The 27,202-nt window shown below is 31.7% G+C and overlaps 1 protein-coding gene across 4 annotated transcripts; it reads right to left on the bottom strand.

Annotated features, from left to right (window-relative positions):
• LOC143071474 (uncharacterized) lies at window positions 1–27,202 on the bottom strand. 4 transcript variants are annotated; one of them, XM_076245785.1, is made up of 2 exons: window positions 26,881–27,202; window positions 1–1,039 (listed from the first exon to the last, which is right to left on the bottom strand). In XM_076245785.1, exon 2 carries the CDS (start codon window positions 899–901, stop codon window positions 197–199), a length of 705 nt encoding a protein of 234 aa, XP_076101900.1. In that variant the 5' UTR covers window positions 902–1,039; window positions 26,881–27,202; the 3' UTR covers window positions 1–196. The 4 variants fall into 4 exon arrangements, with proteins under 4 accessions (XP_076101900.1, XP_076101902.1, XP_076101898.1 ...); XM_076245787.1 differs by having other exon boundaries at window positions 26,997–27,202; XM_076245783.1 differs by lacking the exon at window positions 26,881–27,202 and adding an exon at window positions 26,739–26,874.

Raw genomic sequence — 27,202 nt, 5'->3', positions numbered from 1 at the left:
TATTTTCATGAATAGTCTTACACTGAAAAATAACTTGACATAAATAGATGATATAATGAACTGTTTTAAAAATACTTGCCTCCATTATTTTTTTGCTTATTCTGTACAAAATGGGAATACTCATTTGAAAGAGAACATAATTAGTATAGGTCTTTCATAGACAATAAATAAACCACTTTAAATCGTAAAAATATTCCTAAATAGGTGGCAGCTGTATATGGCTTCTTGATTTAATTTTTTCCGGTTTTGAAACATTCAAAGTTTGTAGCCATTGTTCACATTTCATCTGAGTATCGTCCGAATGTCCATGGATATGTTTATGTTTGATTGATGCTTTTGAGTCGAGCTTTTTATCTGGATGAGCAATAATCATTTGAGATAAATCCGCATTTACTTCATGGTGGCGAATATTTTCTTCCGTCAGACTGATCGAGTTTGTTCGGCTGCCACTGGGACTATCAGCGGACGATCCTCTACTTAACGATGACCTTTGTATGTAGCTTCTCCGTAATAATCGTGGTGTTGAAGTAGGCGACTGATTAGCACCCGTAGATTGTGACTCTCTTAGAGAAAGTAAACTTTTCCTGCTTTTAGGAGAAGATGGAGGAGTTGGTGTGTCCGATCCAACGCGACCATTCGGTTCAAAAAATTTTGTATCCCCGATAGGCGAAAACGGCGATAACTGTTTCAGTTTATGTGTACAACTATCATCAGTTGTGTGTTCAAACCTCTGACTCCTTTGTTGATTTTCGACTTCATCAAGTAATTGTGGACATGATCTAAATCGAGATAAAGACACATTAGATCCCCGTCTTTTCCCATCGTGAATTAAATCGTCTTCATCATCAGAAGTATCCACAGTTAAAAGCTTAGTCTTATTATCACTGATTATATTCATCATTAAGATGGGAACGTAACAGTGATTTGGATAAACTTATTGCGATTAAGCCATTACTTAAAAATAATACGTATTCAGCGACATTTATGTTCCATTTAAACCATCATCACTAATGCTATTCTGTCCTAGTTGGAATCGTGTCTGAAATAATAAAAGAAGCATTATAGTTGAAAAGCTTGTAGACTCTGATGAAGTCAATTACCAGCAAATTCATAGAATGATAAAGCCATTGTAATTGTACGAAAGCATTCTATTATGTTGGATAACAAGGAATATACAGTAATTATAAAACACATGCTGTATGACAGGTTTTGGACAAATCTAGGAATAATCGATACAGTTATGACGATTCTTAATATCTCTATCAGAATTTATATTATAAACCAGAATATTCATGTGTTATTCATCGAACAGATTGAAATACTGCTTATTTTAGATATTATATGTTGTAATCAATAGCTGATATTGGATCTTCATATTATTTCTTACATAATTTTATGTAACGTGTTTATGCTTCCAATGTCAATTAGTTTTATTATCTGACCTGATGGATATGGTCAGGACAAAACAGTATTTACATATAATCAATATATCAATATCAATTTTACTTTTTATAAAAGGTCCTAGATTTAACTATATGATGGTTATGGTCTTTTTTGTCTATTTTTGTCTACATAAGCAACAGATATACAAAATTTATAAAGCCAGTTAACAAGTTACATGTTCTGTATGGTAAAGGATTTTTTGTGTTATTAAAATTTGCTGTTACAAAACGATAGAAATTATTATAAATTAAGGAATGTATCTCCCTCATGCAAAGCTCTGATTCCTTTCACGGATTCGGCTATACTTTTTGGACCTTTTGGATTAAAGCTCTTCATCTTCTATATAAGCTTTGGATTTCAAATATTTTGGCCACGAGCATCACTGAAGAGACATGTATTGTCGAAATGCGCATCTGGTGCAACAAAATTGGTACCGTTAATTTTATTACTACCACTAGGTCGATGCCTCTGCTGGTGGACTATTAGTCCCCGATGGTATCACCAGCCCAGTAGCCAGTACTTCGGTACTGGCATGAAAATACGGATTTTTTGTGTTATTTAGTAAAATTTGCTGTTACAAAATGATAGAAATTATTATAAATTAAGGAATGTATCTCCCTCATGCAAAGCTCTGATTCCTTTCACGGATTTGGATATACTTTTTGGACCTTTTGGATTAAAGCTCTTCATCTTTTATATAAGCTTTGGATTTCAAATATTTTGGCCACGAGCATCACTGAAGAGACATGTATTGTCGAAATGTGCATCTGGTGCAACAAAATTGGTACCGTTAATTTTATTAATATGCATGAACGCTTAAGAACTTGGAACTACTTCAGAACCATTTGTGAATGTCAATTTTAAATCACAGAAAATGTATAAAAGTTGGATAATTAGGAATAATTTTACTGATTTGTCGATTCAGTAAAAAAGTAAAATTATAAAAATACCGAACTCTCAGGAAAAAAGAAATCGGAAAGTCCCTTATCATATGTTAAAACGTTACTTGTGAATCACAAATCACTAGAAGATGTTGTTTAAACAAGGATTACATGTCACATTATTGATCCTTAGACGTAAGACCTTTTAATTACTTGTTTTATTCCTTAAACTGCACTTATTTTGAAAAATAAATACACATTTGTCATCATCAAGTACTAAACTCCTTTATAACCTATTTATTGTTTGTGTTTGTTTTGTTCGAAAATTCGATTTGCACTTTAATTGGAAGTCACATTTTTAGCGAAAAAAACGTCTTTACCGTCCCTCTTTATTGATATCTAGCTGTTAATCGGTTTATGAAGCAGTTTAATCTGCATTTGTGGCATCCTTTATTTCAAATTCAATGTGATAGATGCAAGCATCACTATTTAAATCACGCCGTGGAAATTATGTGAAATGTTGAATGTGAAGTTAAAGAGTAAAACTAGTTTCTATTTATTTATCTTCAGTAGGTCTTACAAGGAAACACGTCTGCAAGGAGTGGAGCATCGCTGGGCATGTTTCTTAACAGAATTCATTGAACACTTAAAATTACGTTTTCAATCTATGGACTTAGGTTCACGTTTTCTGTCGTTTATATCAATAAAATCTATGTCAATGAGTTTTACATTTTCAAGTGAACTTGATGTTTATGCTATCAGACATAATAAATTTTCTACACAAAAAGAGAGATCTACAAATTCAGAATTATTTCACAGAAAATTGAAAACAACATCGGTGTACCTAAACATATAAATATGAACTAAATTAATATTTTGTTAGAGATTTTTATTTTAATTTTTTTTATTGTTTAGTATATTGTTCGTACATTCCGTAAACATTGATTATTTTACAGGGTAAATAAAACAATTTCATCGATCTTTGGTGGTACTCTTATCATTTATGGTATATAGAGTGTAGTAATATAGTGGTAAAATATTTTATTTTTATGAGGACATGACGTACAAACAGATGTCTGTGGAATTGCACAAGTTTTACATTTTGAGTCCGCTTCCAAAATATAAGGTTGTCAACATTTGATGGATGCACAGTTGTAAATAATAAGAAAGTCATTCAATCCAGAATTCCCTAAATTATTTGTTTCTTTAAAACCTGGTGGTCTCTATCATGGTTTAAGGTAAATAGTTTTATATTATTATTAGGATTATAATTAAGTACGCCAGACGCTCGTTTCGTCTACACAAGACTCATCAGTGACACTCATATCAAAATTGATATAAGGCCAAACAAGTACAAAGTTGAAGAGCATTGAGGATCCAAAATTCCAAAAAGTTGTGCCAAGTACGGCTATGGTAATCTATGCCTGGGATAAGAAAATCCTTAATTTTTCGAAAAATTCAAAGTTTTGTAAACAGGAAATTTATAAATATGACCACATATTACTCATCAACTCTTCTCTAAGATATATATACCTTCATTTTTGCACTAACCGAGTGGCTATAAATTTTTGTCACTCAATATTTTAGAACAACTAGCATTCAATTTGAAAATATATTTTTTTCTGTGTAAACATAATATGACGACGCATATAATTCCAATTTGGTTGATGAAGGAAATTAATACAATGAGTACATATTCCTCTAGAGAATCGGAAACGCATTTTCCTATAATCAACTAAAGTATCCTTATTTGTTTACTACGTCACTATTTCTGGATACAGGACATATTAAATGCCATAATTATAAAGGTAAACAATATTGTTTTCATTCGTGACATAGATTTGACATGAAGATACACACGTCTTTAAAATTTCATTATTACAATAGATTTAGGAAGATGGTGTAGTGCCAATAAGACAACTCTTCATTCAATTCACAATTTGTAAAAGTTTATTATTATAGGTCACAGTACGGTCTTTAACACAGTGCCTGGGCGCACACCGAACAGTTAGCTATAAAGGGTCCAAAATATGACTTTTGTAAACCTATTCAGATAGAAACCAACAATCTAACCCATATAAAAGAAGAGAAACGAGAAACACTAATGAACCACTTCAACAAACGACAACCACTGAACAACAGGTTCCTGACTAAGGGCATGTGCAAACGAATACAGCGGGTTTCGACGTTTTAATAGGAACCCACCTTCACCTTTACCTGAAACAATAGTGTAACATCACATCATAGAAAGACACACTCTAAAATATCAATTGAAATGGCTCAACTCAATCAAAGGACATTTTAACACAGATAAATGATATATACACTGAACTAATGAATTTGATCTATGACACAATTTAATTACAAAATCAATAAAATAAGGGGCGAGATGATCATTTTAAAAATAACCTCCCGGTATACAAAATAGATTATCACCTTTACAAAACAATATCTTAAAGGCCGACTGTTTTCATCTCTACATGATGTATTTAAAACTTAATCCACTACAAAACCGTCTAGAAATAATGCTTTAGTGCGAAAAATCTACTATTAATCTTTTATGATAAAGCTATAAACTGTGAATTGTGGAAACGTTAAAAATAAAAACAACTAGAATATTTACATTTATATGCCAAAGACAACATGCACAACTAAAATGATTTAAAACAAAACAAAAATACACACGTATATGCAACAGGAGTGTTGGATATACAGTTCAATGTTACGGTATACAAATCATTATATAAAATAGATTCATGGAATTGATATTTGTGCGAACTAAAAACGAAAGCGAGACTGGGTACTTCGGCAGGGTAAATTATTCCTGCTATGTATGCATCATCTGCATACGAATCCTTATTCAGTCAAAATTTCATAAAAAAGAGAAAAGAGGCAACTGATATATTCAAAAATTAAACCTCTTTCGGGTCTCTAAAGATCTAAGACCGCAAACACTAGCCGCTTGAGCGTTAAAACACAGACATATCGTTTCGGTCAACCAATTTGTACAGATGACCGTTAAACATTTTTAGTGTCTACTTCGGTGTTTCGTAGTCATAACTCTGCTTGATTTTGTGTCAGTATAACGTAATAAATATTTAATACTTTTCAATTTAAAAACGATACAAAATATGCAAAGAGTGGCACAAATTCTTTATATACAAGTATTTGGTGTGTTCGAATTAATCATCTTCTAAGAATCAAAGCCTCCAAATTAAATATTAGTTCACAAAAGTTATTTGCAACAAATTGTATAAATAAAAAAATAACCATATTTAGCTAGGACCAACTTTCCCTTACTGAAAAACACCTCTGCCAATTGATTTCAAATATTTCAGTATCGATACTTATAAAATAAGTTATCAATATAATTGATAAAATGTTTCATTCGGCTTAAAAACTCATCAGAGAGATATAGGATTAATTCATCACCCCATACGCACGTGTTGTCTTTAAAGACTTATCAGTGGGACTGAAAGTATGAAAATCAGACACGAAATTGAAGAGCAGTCTATGATAAATACATTCCTGAATCTATAAATTCTAGGATGATCAAAAATTCTTATGAAAACAGCAATTTCAAATGTTTCTACATTGATTTTCTTTCAAGTCATCATGGACTTCGGTCATTGGGTATATCAAATGCACCTAGTATTCTATTTGGTTTTTATGGTTGTTGGCATTGTCAAAGCTTAAGTTTTCAATGTTGACTGTTATTTTATTGCATTCGTACATATCTACAAGTCTTTACGATGCGTTTATGAAAATATTCATAACATCTAGTTACTTTTATCATGGAGTTTTATTGTTGATACATTAATTGTCACTGCAATATAGTCGCTTCTGAAATTTACTGTATTTGATATGCCACATATTGCGTGTAAAAGAATCAGACATGAACAATAAATCGACCATACATTGAACTCGTGTTCTGGTACCAGATCAGAAGCAGTAAGTTATAAAGAGCACCAGAAAGTCCGACCAATTATGTTTATTGATAATCTATTGTTACATAACGATTGTTTGATAAATATGCAACATTGTATACAACTCGACCCGACAATTGTATTAATATTAGTCATAAGTGAATTACTATATTCCCAATAGACCCATTAACCTTGAAGACTCACATCATTTTGTTTATGAAAATATTATGCAACTGCAGTCTGTATTTGAGATTGTAACATTAATCATCATTTTTTAATAGAAACCATTGCTAAACAATATCTTTGATAACTATATTTTAACTTCCTCAACGCAATAGGAGATGCAAATAGTTAATCAAAAATATTTGTATCATTGCTAATATAAAAGGAACATTTCGTACATGTGCAGCTGTATAAACACTGACCAATAATAGCTTTTATTTAAGTTTTTAATAGTCCACAATAAGTATGCAAAGACTGACTAAGACATTTTGATGGAAACGTACATATTTACTTTTTACAAATTGTGACCTAGATGGAGAGTTGTCTCATTGGCACTCATGCAACATCTTCTTACATCTATACACCAGCAAATAAGTTTAACATGAAATGCCATGTGTAATGCTTATAACACCTTTTATAAAATTTTTGCAGTGTTTTCTAGAATATAAAATTCTAAACTTGAAGGAAGAATGCCTCCCTACAACATTTTTCATTTATGTTAAACATGAAACATGCTTCTAGAGTAAAACTAGAGGCTCTTAAGAGCCTGTGTCGCTCACCTTGGTCTATGTGCATATTAAACAAAGGACGCAGATGGATTCATGACAAAATTGTGTTTTGGTGATGGTGATGTGTTTGTAGATCTTACTTTACTGAACACTCTTGCTTCTTACAATTATCTCAATTTATAATGAACTTGGTCCATAAGTTACAGAGGCAAAATATTTTGTTAAAATTTACAAAAATTTACAAAATTTACAAAATTTACAAAATTATTAAAAATTGACTATTAAGTGCAATAACTCCTTAAGGGATTAACTGACCTTTTTGGTCATATTGACTTATTTGTGGATCTTACTTTGCTGAACATTATTGCTGTTTACAGTTTATCTCTATCTATAATAATATTCAAGATAATGGCCAAAAAAGGTATAACTTCCTTAAAATTGCCAATTCAGGGGCAGCAACCCAACAACCGGTTGTCAGATTCGTCTGAAAATTTCAGGGCAGATAGATCTTGACCTGATAAACAATTTTACCCCCATATATCAGATTTGCTCTAAATGCTTTGGTTTCAGAGTTATAAGCCAAAATCTACATTTTACCCTATGTTCTACTTTTAGCCATAGCGGCCATCTTGGTTGGTTACCCCAATGATGATTGTGGCCATGTTTGGTTTAATTTGGCCCAGTAGTTTCAGAAAAGATTTTTGTAAAAGTTAACGACGGACGACGACGACGACGGAAGCAAAGTGATGAAAAATGCTCACATAGCCCTTTGGGCCAGGTGAGCTAAAAATGGAACAATTTGTTCCCAAGTTGAGATTTTTTTATAATAGAGTTATACCTACCAGTGAAGGGGCCACCACCATCCCCTAGATGAATTTCTAGATATGTGTAGATTGAAGGAACATAACAAAAATCAAAACTGATGAGAATACCTGTATACTTACCTGTATTGTGGTGTATAACACAGGTAGGGTGATGGGACATCCTAGGGATGTCTTTATTTCTAGATCACCTAGATGTTTGCGATGAGAACTAGTTAATGTGAATTATATTCTGATTTAAGAAATGTCAATTTTCACTGGTAGGTGTAACTCTATTATTAAAAATCTCAACTTGGGAACAAATTGTTCCATTTTCCCACCTCAATGAAAGTGTGGCTTAATATAAACACAACCCAGCAAACGTTTGAAGAGTGAGCGCTCATAGTATACTATCTGGTGACATTTTGGGAAGCTTGCGGATCGATATTTGTAGATTAGCCATCAGAACTTAGGAAAAAGCTCAATTTTATATAATTATTAAATCTCATGCAGAATAAGTTAAATTGAATCCTTTGTTAATATTACTTCTGCTATTTAAGGGAGCTTGCGGGTATAAATCAATATTTTTTTTTAATATAGGATTTCGCTATATTTTTGTGTTTGTACATCTTACTTTACTGAACATTCTTGCTACTTACAACTATCTCTATTTATAATGAACTTGGCCCAGTAGTTTCAGAGGAGAAAATTTTTGTAAAAAATAACTGAGATTTACGAAAAATGGTTAAGAATTGACTATAAAGGGCAATAACTCCTAAAGGGATCAACTGACCATTTCGGTCATGTTGACTTATTTGTAGATCTTACTTTGCCGACATTTATTGCTTTTTACAGTTTATCTCTATCTATAATAATATTCAAGATAATAACCAAAAACAGCAAAATTTCCTTAAAATTACCAATTCAGGGGCAGCAACCCAACAACGGGTTGTCTGATTCATCTGAAAATTTTAGGGCAGATAGATCTTGACCTGATAAACAATTTTACTTCATGTTAGATTACTTTAAATGCTTTGGTTTTTGAGTTATAAGCCAAAAACTGAATTTTACCCCTATGTTCTATTTTTAGCCGTGGCGGCCATCTTGGTTGGTTGGCCTGGTCACGCCACACATTTTTTAAACTAGATACCCCAAAGATGATTGTGGCCAAGTTTGGATTAATTTGGCCATGTAGTTTCAGAGGAGAAGATGTTTGTAAAAGATTACTAAGATTTACGAAAAATAGTTAAAAATTGACTATAAAGGTGTAACACCACTAATTCAGGCCCGGCCAGAAAGCACATACCAGAAAGTAGTACATATTTAACACAAAATAGTTCCTACGCATGAGTGTAACTTTCAAAATATGTAGAATATTTAGGTATTTTTGGTATCAAATGAAAGCTGAAGGACTGGTGATCATTGTAAAACACTTTTGGACTTTTGATTTGAAATATTAAAAAAAATGCACCAAATTTTAAAAAGAGGGTACATTTTGTCTGTTTGTCAGATCTGAAGTACCTGTTTTGGTACATCCAAAGTTCCGGGAACCAGTTCTTTCTTATATGCAATTAAAGGTATGTTGATTTTTTCAGTACAAGACACCATAAAGTGTTGCTTTGAAATGCAATGATTGCCACTTTATTTGAACTTAAAACAAAAGAGGTGTGCCTACTTGAAACGGAGGAATTTAACATAGAAAGCAATGGGACCATGAATTAGTGGTGTACTTCCTATTACAGAGAATCATCAGAAATCCAATTTTTAGAAGTTGTACCTATTCCAATGAAAATAAGTCAAATTTGATGTTGGTAATCATGTTTAATCATCTTTTTTTTGGTGAAACATCCTGTTTATGGGAAATTTAAGCTCTCGAATTGGCATACACAAGTATTTTAGCCTTTTATGGTCATATAACATGCATGCAGTTAAGACTTGACTCCAAGTTCTTATTTTTTGCATTTTTTGTGATTGAAATCAATAAAACATGTATTTTATGACTTGTATATGGTACAAAATAGCTCTTGGTCAAAATAATCTTATGATTTTTCAAGTTTTTTGTGTTTCATATGGTAGCCTTTTACAATCTAGGCAAATGGTATACACTAATATAAGAATTCTAAAAGCTCACTGTACATGCAATTTTGAACCAGTTTAGCAAGTTATCTAGCTGAGAGATATATAAATTGCTCTTAATAATCTATGTTTTACCACAGAATTATGGTTTATACAAAAAAAAGCCCTTTTCCAATTTAAAGAAAAAAGGGGGGACAATTTTCTCATTTATGTCTTAAGTTTGGACTTATATATTTTTATTTGATGAAGAACCTCTGATTAAAATATGACTATTGGTAAGCACATAGCTTTCCTAATAGAAATTAATAAATAAAACAATGATATTGAGAATAAAAAAAGTATATTGTCCATTGGTAATACCCATATGCAGTTTTCTTTGAATAACCCATATGTTACTACCAGTCCAATTTGAGCTTAAAATAAGTAAACTAGTATTTGAGCTAAAGCTTTATATGTTTTTTATTGCTTGAAATAGATCATAGAATGAAATAAAGTAATGCTCAAGTCAATATAGCAAGTTTGGTTCTGTTATAGGTGTAACACCACTAATTCAGGCCCGGCCAGAAAGCACATACCAGAAAGTAGTACATATTTAACACAAAATAGTTCCTACGCATGAGTGTAACTTTCAAAATATGTAGAATATTTAGGTATTTTTGGTATCAAATGAAAGCTGAAGGACTGGTGATCATTGTAAAACACTTTTGGACTTTTGATTTGAAATATTAAAAAAAATGCACCAAATTTTAAAAAGAGGGTACATTTTGTCTGTTTGTCAGATCTGAAGTACCTGTTTTGGTACATCCAAAGTTCCGGGAACCAGTTCTTTCTTATATGCAATTAAAGGTATGTTGATTTTTTCAGTACAAGACACCATAAAGTGTTGCTTTGAAATGCAATGATTGCCACTTTATTTGAACTTAAAACAAAAGAGGTGTGCCTACTTGAAACGGAGGAATTTAACATAGAAAGCAATGGGACCATGAATTAGTGGTGTACTTCCTAAAGGTCAATAACTCATAAAGGGGTATTTTGGTCATGTTGACTTATTTGTAAATCTTACTTTGCTGAACATTATTGCTGTTTACAGTTTATCTCTATCTATAATAATATTCAAGATAATAACCAAAAACAGCAAAAATTCCCTAAAATTACCAGTTCAGGGGCAGCAACCCAACAACGGGTTGTCAGATTCATCTGAAAATTTGAGGGCAGATAAATCTTGACCTGATAAACAATTTTACCCCTGTCAGATTTGCTCTAAATGCTTTGGTTTTTGAGTTATAAGTCAAAAACTGCATTTTACCCCTATGTTTTATTTTTAGCCATGGCGGCCATCTTGGTTGGTTGGCGGGGTCACGCCACACATTTTTTAATCTAGATACCCCAATGATGATTGTCGCCAAGTTTGGTTTAATTTGGCCCAGTAGTTTCAGAGGAGAAGATTTTTGTAAAAGTTAACGACGACGGACGACGACGACGACGACGGACGCCGGACGCAAAGTGATGGGAAAAGCTCACTTGGTCCTTCGGGCCAGGTGAGCTAAAAAGGGTATATTGAATGAATCAACTAAAACGCTTACAACAAATGTAAAAGTTGGTAGTATTTAAGATTCTAACATTGAAGTTCACCTTTTGGTAGTCGAATTGTAAGTGTGTTAGTAATGTGCAATTTATATAACAAATGTATACATTCACTTAAAATAAAAATCATTGCTCACTAAAACAGTAATGATAATTTGGTGGGGTCGACCATTGTATCCCTCTTTAACAGCAATGTACGAAATGACATTTCTTAATTATATCTACGATCCCCTTTTCAGTTCAATCTACCATTTTCTACATTTGAAAATGCCTCTACCAATTCAGGAACATGACAGTTGTTGTCCATTCGTTTGATGTGGTTTTTATTTTTGTTTTTTATTTGATTTGCCATTTATTTAGGGACTTTCCGTTTTGAATTTTCCTATGAGTTCAGTATTTTTGTGGTTTTACCTTTTTAACACGAGATAGAATAATCTTCTTGATTATCAAACTAACAACCCAAAAACACAAAACCACTTTTTATTCATACTACAAACACTATTTGTTTACTGTGAATATAATAAATTCCTGTCTCTGTCAACACTATCTGAACCTGTTTTTCCTCATTTGAAATGAATTATTTGGCCTGTAAACGCAACTAGTCCCGTAGTTTGGTGTTTATTAAATTCCCTTTTTTTAATCCTCTCTTTGATGGTATTTTCCAAAAGGATTTACAAGTTTTGAGGTAAACTGATGTAACCTGTTATTAAACATCAAAGCTAAATATGCATTTATCATCAAATATTTTATAAGTTGTCCATAGATACACGAGAATTAAAAGCCGGTTTCCATTTCTGATCTTTTTGTTTTAATTTTCTTTGTTTTATTTTGAAAATAGGCTTACATTAATTCAGTAGATTTAGAAATGATATATATAAATAAAGGCAACAGTAGTATACCGCTGTTCAAAACTCATAAATCCATGGACAAAAAACAAAATCGGGGTAACAAACCAAAACCGAGCGAAACGCATTAAATATAAGAGGAGAACAACGACACAACATCGAAACGCAACACACACAGAAACAGACCAATCATCAGACAAAACACCACGAGAATAACAAATGTAACATGAAAACCAAATACATGAATTTGGGATAGACAAGTACCGTGCCACGTCTTATCTCAATATCTCAAAAATAAGAGAAAACACAAACGACTCAACGTTAAAATGCAACACAAAGAGAAACGAACAATATATAACAATGACCATCTTCCTGACTTGGTACAGGACACTTTTAAAGGGGAATAAAAGTGGTGGGTTGAACCTGGTTTTAAGGCATGCCAAACCTCGCACTTTAATGGCAAAGTTAAATATAACATTGAAATGACAACATAATATTACAGGACTACAATACAAATAAATAGGAGAACATATTAGACACAGAAAAACATGATTAATAGATAACAAAAAGTATCAGGTTTAAAATTCAATTCAATACAATATATCAGAAATGATGATGTAGCTGTAGCCGTGATAAACGTGATATTAGGCTAATCGATTTTATTCTTTAAGTTTTATCCTTTATTATGGATTGTATGAGGAGAAGTTAACACATTTTTTGAGTGGCCTTAAATATTCCGATAAGTGTTTGTTTGTAAGTTTTTTTTATTATATACTATGATAATTATTATGGTATACTGACCATTATTATGCCACAAATAGGAAACATATGATCAAAGTATCCCCTTCATAACCAACTTTGTGGGAAACAAATTCGACTCCTTAATTTTCGACTGATTGTAAAGTGAGTCAAGTTTCATTTTCCCTTCCGTTGTTTCACTTATCTGAATGCATTTTGAAACTTGTAAATGATGAGTTGTGATGGCCCAAAAAAAATGGGATAACCTTTGTAACTAAATATTTAAATACTTAAATTTGATAACTGAACAGGATAATAACGGTTCAAAACATATTCTATTTATCGGTCGTCCCACTGTCTATATCACTATGCTCATCTCTTAATACAATTGCATATCACGGCTTTGCGACGTCAAATACGTTGACCCGGCCTTAATAACTTTGACCCGGACTTATCAACGACATCATAATGTTTGACCCGACGTTATCAAGGCATCTTTCTGTTGCTGGCTAAACTACGAAAACACTTTCAAAAGACGCAAATACAGCCCGATGAATCGATTATCAGGTAATCTGCATATTGATATTGTAAAATATCAGCTGCTCGACACAATATGAAGGCGTTTTGATCTCGTTCGCTGCGCTCACTCGACAAAAACCTTCATATTGTGACTCGCAGCTGATATTTTACAATATCAACATGCAGTCAACCTGATAATTGGTACGTATCGGTGCTTATTTTGCTCAACGAGCCTAAATATTATCACGTCAACACTTATTTTGAAATACATTTACGTTATGAAATGTTTAAAAAGTTTTTTTTGTAACGAAATATTTTGTAATCTCTTGCGTGTAAAAATACAGGTTTTTTCATGTACAACATATAATATTATAATTATAATTTAGTTAAAAAAAGTATAAAATGTCTCTGAATAATGAAAAAATTGGTGCATGGTTCCCAACAATCTATTATAATATCCCTATTTATTTATTATATTTAATGTCATAATTATAAAGGTAAATAATATTGTTTGCTTTACGTGATACAGATTTGACGCTCTGACGCAAATATCATGCTACGATCAGTCACAGAGAAAATCATTCGTATAATTTGAAACAAATTGAAAGATTAATTGCACATGATAATCTTACATACGCGTGATATCACATTCTATGCTGTGATTATTCGGAGGATTAAGTCCCCATTATTAACATCTCCTTGTTATTTAAGAAAACCTGATGATTCAAAGAACTTTTAGAATTACTTAATTTCCTACACGATTCCATCTGCTGGTAATCGTTTTTTTTAAATTGATCCTCTCAATTTTTTTACCTGCTTTGTAACTATAAGTTAAACTTTGCTCAAATTTCAAACATTAGATAACTACTTAGCAGCTGTGATTATTGACACAACTTTTTGGAATTTTGGGTCCTCAATGCTCTTTAACTTTGTACTTGTTTGGCATTTTAATTATTTTGATCTGAGCGTCACTGATAAGTCTTATGTAGACGAAAAGCGAGTCGGGCTTATTAAATTATAATCCTGGTACCTTAAATAACTACATGTATTATTTAACAACAGCGATATATTGCATTTGCTCAATAAAAAAAACACAATCGTGATCATTGCAGGTGCTCAATGCAATCACAATCATGATTATTACAGGTTATGTAATAGAAAGGAAGTATTGGGACAAACATTCAACTGATCATTAATACGCACAATTCGAAAGACAAAACATTCAATGGGAAATTGTCATCCCAATTGGCAATACATGTAGGTCTTAAACATTTGTGCTTGGTTCCCTTTAGGAGCATTGGGCGGTTGAAGCCTAAATATTTGTTTATTAAAAACTTTTAACCAAAAGGCGTACAGATTCCCTCGAAATCATGATACTTGGAATGCTTTGGTTCAATGAACGTAGAATACTGTTGTGTATTGTCCCAATAAAACAGCATTCATTGATCGGAAAGTTAATAGTTATCAAAGGTTCCAGGATTATATTAATACTCCAGACGCGCGTTTCGTCTTCATAAGACTCACCAGTGTTGTTCAGATCTAAATTGTTATTAAGCCAAATAAGAACAACACGTTGAAGAGCATTGAGGACCCAAATTCCGAAAAGTTGTGCCAAATACGGCTACGGTAATCTATTCCTGGGATACGAAAATCTTTAGTTTTAAGAAACATTTAAAGTTTTGTCAACAGGAAATTTACTAAAATGACCATACAATTGATATTCATGTAAACACCGAAGTGCTGACTACTGGGTTGGTGATACGCTCGGTACCCCCAGCAGTGGCATCGACTCAGTGATGTGAATAGTTATCAAAGGTACCAGGATTATAATTTAATACGTCAGACGCGCATTTCGTCTTCATATGACTCATCAGTGACGCTCAGATCTAAATTAAAACACACAGACTTAATTACTGTATCATTAATAACTTTGATTATAATTATATTGTAAGAAATGTTGCATTTTCTGCTAAATGTTTATCTTATATTAAGAACAATGAGTTATAACGGTCAAGCAATTATATATATCTTTCGGACGGTCCCTTTCCGCAAAAAAATGTTTTTTAATTATTCAAGACCGATGTCATCGTGATATTGTGTATTGCCACTACGAAATTGTATCATAGATCGGACAGTAAAAAGACGATTAAACAAGACGAGATTGCTAACATTACGTATTACCACAATAAAACTTTTGTTAAAGATCGGAGAGTAAAAAGATAATTAAACTAGACGAGATTGCTGTAAAAATATTTATATTTCATTTATAGTTATCAACAGTATTGTTAATTGTCATTAAAAACCAAGGAAACATCCATTTAAACTGAAATTGAAATAATATTTCTTTACAGCCAATAGAATTCCAATATATGGGTATCATCGGTATCTTAAAAATCTTAACTATAATTAAGAGAAGAAAAATAATTGCACGATTCCAATGCACAAGTATTTTATATCCTTGCACTTCACAATTAACCGATAAAACTGAATGAGATAGCTGAAGACTGTAACCAGATCCTTACTTTTATACCCTTATATCATGAAGTTATAAGTCTCTGGTGGTATTGTGCGTTGCAAAATATCTAAAATTGTAAAGTAAAACAAGTTTTATTACACAAGACAAGATAGACTTTAAAAAAAAATCGTTCATTAATTTACATCTAAATTTTCACAGTTTTAACCAGTACATTTTGAGTCACAGAAACATTAATTATTTTGACATGAATTCTTTGGTCCATTTGAAGGAAACTGAATTTGATGTGAAAGTTCAAGGTCATGATATCAATTTCAAACTTTGCATGTTACCCTTTTTCCAAAGAAATCGTAACAGTTATTAATAATATGCATTGTGAAACAACTTTAACGCATTTTAGTCGAAGTGTTTTGTTGGCCCTTAAAAGGAGTGTTCTCCCATTATGTATTAGAAATCAACAAAACTCTTCAACAATAAAAGACTTTAGATACGTGATCACATACCTATGATCTTGAAGTTAGGTTAATGTCAGATTTCAATTTTTGACCTTTGCTAAAAATGCTGGTTCATTATAAATCTCTTTGCATTGGGTTTGTAGACATAACCTTCAAAAAGGTCAAGCAGATGTGACATTATTTTAACCAAAAGTAGCTACTTTCACAATTTCTTAGTGAATTAAGTAAATAGAAACAATTTATTTTTATTAGAATCAGTTTGTAGTAACCAATCATATAAACCCCAAAATGAAATCTTCTAAAAACTTCTTTTTTTTTTATCAAAAATTGAGGTGGAGTCTTTCAATTGTTCTTTAAACAATTGGTTTTTGATTGTCTTTTTTTGTTAAAACAATATCTTAGTCCACTTCGCTCTTTTTTATTCAAACATTTTGTTTCGTATTGACACTGCTTCATAGTTTAAGATTATATCTCTTTAGGCTAGACAGAATCTTGGTGACGCTCTAGAGAATTTATCATAATTTTCTTATCCCTGTTGGATTTGTTAATGTGTATTCTAGACGAATTATGAAACTGATTAAACAGAGTATTACCATACGGAGAGACAAAAATTGAGGTGGAGTCTTTCAATTGTTCTTTAAACAATTGGTTTTTGATTGTCTTTTTTTGTTAAAACAATATCTTAGTCCACTTCGCTCTTTTTTATTCAAACATTTTGTTTCGTATTGACACTGCTTCATAGTTTAAGATTATATCTCTTTAGGCTAGACAGAATCTTGGTGACGCTCTAGAGAATTTATCATAATTTTCTTATCCCTGTTGGATTTGTTAATGTGTATTCTAGATGAATTATGAAACTGATTAAACAGAGTATTACCATACGGAGAGACAACAATATTTGTAAGAACAAAATTTTGTTTTAGTAATTTTTTTCTTCTTTTCAATTCATGGTTCATCTTGAACATATGGTGCTGCTATTTTAGAATTAATTTGTTTTTCAATACTATGTGTGACATCTACAACTAAGTCTAAGAATACTCAAGAAGTTTAATGATCGTTAAAAACAACAAAAACTTTTATTGGTAATAAAAAGAGACTACAAATATATTTTATTTCAATGGAGTTATAGTTCCAAAATATGCTCAGTTCGCCGACATGAAATATGCATTAATACGACATGTCTGTTATTTTATTGACTTCCAAATTCAACATATTATCTTAAAGAAAACTTTAAATTTGTATCACACAAAGACCATGACTATAATCATTGATATGTTTTAGTCAATAAAATCGACGTTAGGAAAAATATGCAACAACAAGACATTATCAATACGATAATAGATTTTGTTGATTACAGTCATACCTTATTACTTTACTTAAATTACCGCTACGTTGACCTTAAATACTCAAATAAGTAACAGTAATGAAAGTTTGTATCTTATCGGTTAATATATTGAAACAATTAGTTAAAACATAGCATTACAATTTCTTTGATATTGTACATAAATTATCACAAAGCAAAATGAGATACCATTAGATTGGTTTTTATTGTTACTGACACGACGGGGTCATTTCGTGAGGAATTATGTAAAAATCGAAATATCATACAGTGCTGTTTGAGAGCTTTGGTGTCAGATGTTTTTAGAAGTTCGTAGATATAAAATTACCAAACATGTATGAACATACTGGCATTGGCGAAAACAATTGGTAGTGTAGTTTTTTTATGCTTTGGATGTACATTCTGAATGACATTTTAGTTGAATATGAAACAAAAATGAAATTTTTACTTTTGCAAATTCTGATTTAGTACATTAATTCAAATTATGTAAAAAAACATATTTACTACCAACATTAGCCAGCATAACATTACTTCTGATAGATATTCTAATGCAAATAAACTATTCGTGATTTTTTTTACAGCAACATTATGCTAGATCTATTTTCTTATTTTGTTTCAACTGTAATCATTCACATCAGTATTTGGTAATAATTTAAATTTGGATGTAACGCGTCTTCTGATTGGATGACACTGGTTTGTTATCAGCTCATAGACATAATTTTGTCATGTGGTCGTGACGTCATCAACGTTTTTTCTGTGATTTACTCCGGTTTAAATGGAATTGAAATTAAATTATAAGGAATGACTGTAATAATTTTTCTGTCTATTCGAAATAACATTAAAAATGTGGTGCATACTGTAAAAGAACACGCTACGCGGATTATTCGGTATGCACCACCTTTTTTATGTTATTTCTTCATAGACAGAAAAAATATTACAATTAATGGCACAAAAATTTCTCTTTAAAAAGATTTTTAAAAAAATGTGTTCTTGATGAAGCATGACACAGAAATAAGTAATAATAAAATGTTGTTCCTATAAAAATTGTTGTCTATCTGTATGGTATTAAGCTGATTAATCAATGTCATTATTTGTCTAGAATACACATTGGTATATCAAATAAGGATAAGTATAACTAAAACAATTCTCTACATCGTCATCAATTAATTTCGCCTGGCCATAGGGAGATATGGTCTTAAAATACTGAGGTAATTGTCCTCACAAAGCAAGTGGTAATTGTGAGCAGTTTATTTGCGAGTAGTTTACCTTTTTGCAGGTTGATTATTAGCAATTACTTCTTTTATCAATTTTGAACACAGAAACAGCACTTTTAAAATTTAGTTTGATCAAAGCTTTCACATAGTACTCCATTAAGTTACTGTAAGACTGTTAACAAGCCATCTTTTAACTAAAAGAAATACACATAAGATCAATTGATGACTTCAGATAGCCCGTTGGTTTTCCAATGTTTTTAATGTAGAGAATGTATTAACTAAATTGGATAGGGCCATTTTCTAACCTACAGTCTGACGTTCTTAATTGTATATAAGACGCGTATCTTTGATTAGTTGATTCGTAGGGCCATGCCACTGCCGATCCCGATGGTATCATCAGCTCGGTAGTTCCGACATGAAATATCATTGACTGGCGTACTTTATTATAAGCCTGGTATCTTTGATAATTTTGTTTTAACTTATCTAAAAGTACTGTCGCAATCATATTTGCTTTCTAGTTGTAATAGCTTTGATAAAAACCAATGTACCAACCCACAATAACACTTTATCTCCAAAGAAAAGATCATATGCAGGGCATAACATAACTATTTTTTCCTTTCACATTTTTTTTTCATTTTTGGTTAGTTTTTTGTTTCCGGTGTATTTATACGTCTATGTTCACAGGTTGCGCTTTTAAAATAAATTTAATATATATATGAAAAAAAGTACTTGGTTTCATTTTGAACAAATGACTCGGAATGATTCTTTTGTAGACAAAACGTGCGTCTGGCAGATAAATCTACGAGCCTGGTATCTATGATAATTTTCTTAAAAAGAGGGACAAAAGATACCAGAGGGTCATTCAAACTTATATGTCAAGACTAAACATACAACGTCATGGCTAAAAATGAAAAAAGGCAAACAGACGAACAATAGTACACACGACACAACAGAGAAACAAAAAACTGAGCAAAACAAACCCCGCCAAAACTAGATATGATCTGAGGTGCTCCGGATGAGTAAGCAGATCGTCGTCTTGCTCATGTTATAATAACCCTGCAATAAGTCTAAGTCGGTAGGTCACATTCAGGGAAAGCGTACGGATTGATAGATAGGAACATAAGGAACATATCCGTTATCTTCTGTGAAATGGAAATTGCATAAACATAAACCGATTCGAAATGACGTCCGTAAAACTTACAAAGGGACATCTCCAACTCCACCACTTGGAACTCTTGGTTTAATAGCTTCCTTGTAAGCAGCAACTTTCGATCAAGGAATTCAAAATAGGAAATACAAGATTTGTAATAACGTAGCAACTGGGAGATATATAATTCGTATGCAGGAGCTGCCAGAATGTTGCTGCATAGAAATGAAAAGTTCACAATAAAGAAGCTGATGTCATCTTTTTACTCGCAAAGTTTTTTTTTTCAACTGACCCTTGTTGTCAATTTCTAGATATGATGCAGACTTAACTGTATCTGCTGTATCTGTTGTATCCTTTATCTCAGTTCTGGTGGGATAGGTTCGTTCAATATTGTCACCAAATTTTGAATTATTTAGTCAGAGAACATAATCTATATAGCGGAAAGTGAAGTAAAAGGATACTGCTAACTTCTTTTTTGTCATAAGAAGTTTCTGTATGAAGTAAGCTCCATACGAATAAAGGAACAAGTCGACAAGAAGAGGGGTACAGTTTGTTCCCATGGAAATGCCAATTATTTGTTGAAAACCACGTCCTCCAAATGTTTCAAACATGTTGTCAATGAAGAAATCATGCATCTTGATGATGTCAGTTTAAAACATTTGTTGTTAAAGTCATAGTGATATTTCAAAAAATGGGATTTTACCCTCCAAATGACAAAATACTGGTATCTACGTTGGTCATTCTTTTTATGAAACAAAGCAGGACCAACTCTTTCAATTTGTCTTGTAGTTTAAATGGGGAATACGTGTGTGAAATATAGAAAAGTCAAAAGTGTTAATACTATTGCAAGATGGAAGAGACTTATACTGTATGCATTCTCAAAGATCTTTTGATTTTTTTTTTATTATCCACATCTGATTCACGCCACCTAGAATAGGTAGTTTCACAATAACTTTGAAGCCCGGCTAAGATTGTTGATGAAAATGATGTTAATAATGAAGAGTTTTCGTCGAACGCTTGGAAAACCCAACAATATACCGTAGTTTGTAAGGATACTTATGTAGTTTAGGTACAATACAGTGATTGAAGTTCAAGTTCTTCATCTTTGGTCGAAGTTCTAAATGAAATCTAAAATAATGGGGCAGGTAAAAAACCAAAGACCCTTGTAAGAATGGGTATAGTAATACAAAAAGTAAGAAAAAATACCGAAAATTCTAAATGGAAAATTCCTAAACAAAAGGCAAAATAAATCTTAAACACACCAAACGAACGGATAACAATTGTCACATTCCTGAATAAATAATCTGCTCTTTTTGCTTCAATAGGTTTGAGTTTATCAAACACCTAGTTACCATACACACTAGTATATTGACTTCGTTATGAAAAAGTTCCATTTTAATGCTATTCAATAATTGATTTTTTGTAAATATTGAGCATCACTGAAAAGACATTAATTGTCAAAAAGCTCATCTGATGCAGTAAAATTCAATGTAAGAAGGAAGGAATATTTTACAAACTTACATTGTAATAGATAAACCCCTATTAAATATTCACCGTAATAAAAGTCTTAACAAAAATTGAAAACAGACATAACTGATGTCTTCTTTTCGTCATATAATTATAACTTGTGAAATGCAAATTTTTGATAATATCATTTTGATATATGTTTTTTTTATCGCAACATTACAACCCCTTATGTCTCATCCCTGCCTTTGATAGACGCTTTCTAATGAGGCTAAGGGTTTACTCATTCACATGTTTGTTTTATGGTCCCCTTTTTTCCATAATTAGTTGTTTAGAGACAAATTCAAACAGTAATTGGAGAAATGGATAAAACGCGAATCAGATCAACCACTTATTTATAAATATCCAGGTGAATGCGATTATCACATACGAAAAGGAAAATCAAGAGATACTTAATTTGTTATTTGCTGACTGTATGGTATGGGTTTTTCTCACTGTTAAAGGTCGTACGTTGACCTATAATTGCATGTAACCACGTCATTTGAACTCTAGTGGATAGTTGTTTGATTGGCATTTATACCCCATTTTTTTTTATTACTTTGAAATTACTTTTTCATTAGTTAATATCTTTTCAAAATGAGTCTAGTGAGAGATAATTCTAGTTTAAAACATTATTATATGGGGTTTAAGTGCTTTGTAAATATCGTTTCATAATGCTAACGGTGCACTTAAATGTGAAATGCAGCGTATCAAAATTGATTCGAGACCAAAAAATCAATTTACTAATGATTTACACAATCTGAAATCATCGGACATAGCACGAAACCAACACTTGGAGTAAGACCATTTTAGTCAATATGGATAACTAAATAGAGTTGATTCCAATATTTGAACACACCAGTTAATACAGGACTATGCCGGATGTAAATTGGTAGGCCGATGAACGGCATGTATGAAGTAACAAACGCGTAGGGACGGGAGCATATAATAGATAGACAGATAGAAAATCCAGAAAAAAAAAACATCACAAAGATCGGAAGACTCCACAAGCGGATCAAGAAAACACATGAATATGACGCAATATTCTCAATGTTCAGTTCCTTGGTTATATTGAAGCAAGATTATATGCTGAAGTTAGGATCACCGTTTTTGTAATCTTCATTGTGAAAAATATCCTTTTCTCTCTCTTTTTTTTTTTTTTTTTTTTTTTTGAAGATCTAAAATATGTATTTTTAACTTGAACTGGTAAATATTTAAGCAGAGCTCACAAATTCTTGCCCCAAATCCTATATCTGCCCTGTGTACAAGACTATCTGAGTATGCATAAAATGATTGATAACAGGACATTAAGGTGGCTCGGGACTATTCGACTGCGCATAATTTCACGCATGAATTACAAAAGTATTTGTCGTAAATTCGATATAATTTTTTTAAATATTTTGATTGATTAGAAATGCTAAATTATTGTAGTTATGTGAATAATAGAATATTTTCGTTATAATCCGTATTTGTTAAAGGGTCAAAATGACATTTCACCCATTTTTACCATTTTCCCGCCAAAATTTGGGTTTTAAGGCAAAATATATTTTTTTCCTTATCGGTGACCTATTTTTTTTTATTTGCTCATTCTTTGAAGCTATATTTCAGCTTTTTATTTTACAGTTTTGGACCAAGGGTCATAGAACGTTTTTTTGATAATCCGATAAAATTATGTCAACACCTCTATTTTCCCTATCATTTCATTGAAAAATTGTCCCTTTTACATACCTGTTTAAAAGTAAAATTTTGAGCTTAAATGGTCCGTGACCCCCTATTTTTTTTCGACTAATTTGATTTAATTTCGGTAAAGAATAAAATATAAAAAAATACGGCACTTCTGATAGAAACTCTTAATAGGCCCCGAGCCACCTTAAGCAATATATTTATGCCTAATATATTTAAGTTCAGGCAATTGAAAACCCCATGATTAAATCAAACCAAAACTAAAATGAAATATAGATTCTTCTGATATTACAATTACATTGGCATAAAGTGGAGAGGATATTGCGGAAACAAAATGCTAACCTAGAGATACGGTTAGGTAAAGGTTTTTGTCTTTGGGAAATACATCAAACCCAAAATTTTACTTGATTAAGTATGGATTCTTTTTGAAGATTTAAGAAAAAACATTTATAGATTTAGTTCGAACGGACAAACGAAGGAATGGACGGATTAATTAACAGATACAATGATCACTATACATCCATGTTTTGCTACTGCAAGTGTATAATTAACAATTACAGTTGTTTAGTGAAAACCCCAACAGCATTATAATACTTAGTTCTCAAATAATATGTAAAATGCCAGATGATCTAAATAGATTTTACTTATAAGTCAGTTCATGACAGTTTTCACCATACTAGTAATTATCTAAGATAAATATGTTCTAGCCCATGAAATATTCCCTTAGGACATAATAGACATCATTTACCACTTTACCAATACTAGAAATGCAGTTTATCCTTTTTATATTATTGATAAGGATGGGAAGAACCATGAAAATATTGAATTAAGGGAATTTCGAACCATATGTATTGCACAGAAACTGAGTGTAATCTTATGAGTTTATAGATGTAGACAGTCGAAGAGAACACTAAGAGATATAGTTATACTAAACCTTGGTTATAACATTCAGTAGCGTATTTTCCCATTTTCTCACCTCAAGAATAGTGATTTTGAAATAGTTACGTCCTTTAATATGACTTAAAAACTATCAGTAGCAGATGTTATGTGCTAAACATTTTTTTTATATAAAATAAGGCTGCTAGTTTTCTCGTTTGAATTGTTTTACATTGTGATATCGGGCCTTTTATAGCTGAATATGCGGTATGGGCTTTGCTCATTGTTTTAGTTGTTAATGTCTGTGTCATCTTGGTCTCTTGTGGAGAGTTGTCTCATTGGCAATCATACCACATCTTCTTTGTTTTTATATGTTATGTGTAAATCAATGCACAAGACATGCGTTATCGTACAATACGATTGCTAATGTAACTGTGATAAAATTAATTGAAAAAAAAAATAGAAAAGTAATACAAGAGGTTCAACATCTTCATATATTTTCAATCTTACAAGACAAATCACTGGAGTGAGTTCAGCTGTGTTTGATGACGAGTAGGGAAAGTATTATATCCTAGCATCATTGCGTATGAAAGTTAGGGTTTAGTCACCGGTCTCTTTCGGAAAACAATGCCAGCTCACACTTTTGGCATCCGAAGAAAATTATTGTAGTCGTTTGCTAAGCATTGATAAGTTTGATAAGGATTCCAAGGAGAGTCTATGTTAATGAATAAAAGTCCCCAAATTGACAAGCTTATGCGTTGAAAATTTCATTTAGAATCGGATTCTGATTAGCATTCTGTGTTTGTGGCAATCAGTCTTTATTCTGATTCCATCAATCAGACACGACTTTAGTTTGTGATTTAGCATTGATCTCTCTTATCCTAGAGAGACATGTACAGTAACCTTGTACTGAGAATGTAAGAGTGATTTGATCGGAGTAAGATATCGGAATCTATCTTAGTCACGAATATCTCTATATATACTTCCGTGTCAAAGTTTTCTAATTTAATGTTATAGATTGCTGCTAAAACATATGTAGAGAAAACTTAATTTTAGTGAAAGATTGATTTTCATTGAAAGAAGCTGTACAACAGGTGAGATGTAATAGTAATTGAATGATTAATTTTAAAACAGCTGATATGTAGAGAAACCAGCAACAAAATCGTCTTACGTAAGGATAAATTTACCCATTAAATCTTTTGTTCGTATGTTATTTTATAATCTATAATTTCAATACAAACCATACGTTTTATTTATACAAATCAAAGTCATGCGAATAGGTAGACATTGGGTGTATTAATTGTAAATCTGACTGGGTATGTGAAAAGAAAGCCCAATGTTTACTTTGGTAAATAACGTCTGGAGACAATAAGTTGTGTCGAAATCGAGGTTTATAATTATGAATAAGTGATGTCACTCGTTCAATATATTATGAAATTTTATCACATGTTTTGTGTTTATGGTCTAGTTTCCGTTAATCATGTATAAACACAATGCAAAAATATTAAAAATATAAATGCAAGTTTAAAGTCATTCCAGAAACTCCAAATAAAGTCACGATTCAGGTCATACAAATTGATCTACGGACATAAATATTAATATATTGTTCAAAACAGAATGAAAAAAGAAACGTTTTGGAAGATGTTTCCGGGGGTTTGTGAGGACGGAAAAACCGTGAGGGGTTCCATTTTTTTTTTTACATTGGTGAAAGTGAAAAATAAATAGTAATTTTCAAAACGTTCTTACATTAACAAAATTTGATTGACTTTGTTCATAAAATAGGGTTGGGTTGAATCCTCGAACTCAAATACTGTTGTATACTTTAAAAAGTAAAATCACAAAAGTACTGAACTCGGGAGAAAATTCAAAACGGAAAGTCCCCAATAATACCTAAGAAATAAAATTATTTTAAATATACACAACTCTTAATGTCAAGACCCACATAAATTTACCATTTCCATTAAAAGAACACAGCACCAATAAAAACATGACTGTGTTACTACAGTAAAGATTTGAATGAATCAAGATAATGTTTTAAACAGCAAGGAACTTAAACATGTTAAACTAGAATACTGATACTTACGTTCAAATGATATGGTCAATGCTTAAAATTTCAACTATAATCCTCTTTCATTTTGAACGTTTGTGGGAAATTTTACATTTACGGAGAATTTCTAAAGCTATAGATGAAACAATTTTAAGATAAGATCCATCAATTTTATATATCATACATATATACCCAGGTCTATTTAAAATGTATTTACATATACCATTTAGTATAAGTTATATCATTAATCACTATTAAATAACCATGCAACATACGCCTTCCTTACGTCATAGTACTGGCTTTAAAATTTAACATTTTGAACAGATGGTTTAATATTACTGAAAACATTAAAACGATTTTATCTGTATAACAAAAGTTGATGGCAAAAAGTAAGCACTAAGCACTTAACGATGGTTAGAACCGTATTTGACATTATTAGACGGCAATAAAACACTTACCTAAGCAAGAATGTCCGTAACAAAATAATCACGTCTATATTCATAGATCAATAAGTAAGTAAGTACAATAACATCTTTCTACTACTAGTCAATATCACTTTAATCATTGACAATAGCCGAAGTCAAATCCATTCATACGTACATTTTTGTTGAGCTACTTCTTCATAAGGCTATATCTGAATTAAAACATGTTAAGGTCATCTTAAACAGTCTATAATTTGTTGATCAATAATTCCTGTTATGAAAGTAGAATATTACCACGTGTGGAACCTGGAAATGGTTCGGTCCATGTTACAGCAGCTGTCGTCTTTACCAAAGTTCATTGCTCATTGCATAAAATAAATCAATCACGGCGTGGTTTATTAATATATTGAATGGATTCCTCTTCATTACATATTATAATCGAAGACAATATCAAACAATGAAAATATCATAGTTAATTTATACTGAGATTAATCAGCCTT

This window comes from Mytilus galloprovincialis, chromosome 4, assembly GCF_965363235.1.
Source record: "Mytilus galloprovincialis chromosome 4, xbMytGall1.hap1.1, whole genome shotgun sequence".
Taxonomy (NCBI): Eukaryota; Metazoa; Mollusca; class Bivalvia; order Mytilida; family Mytilidae; genus Mytilus; species Mytilus galloprovincialis.
The sequence above is the reverse complement of the archived record's forward strand: the minus strand, read 5'-3'. Positions and strand labels throughout refer to the sequence as shown.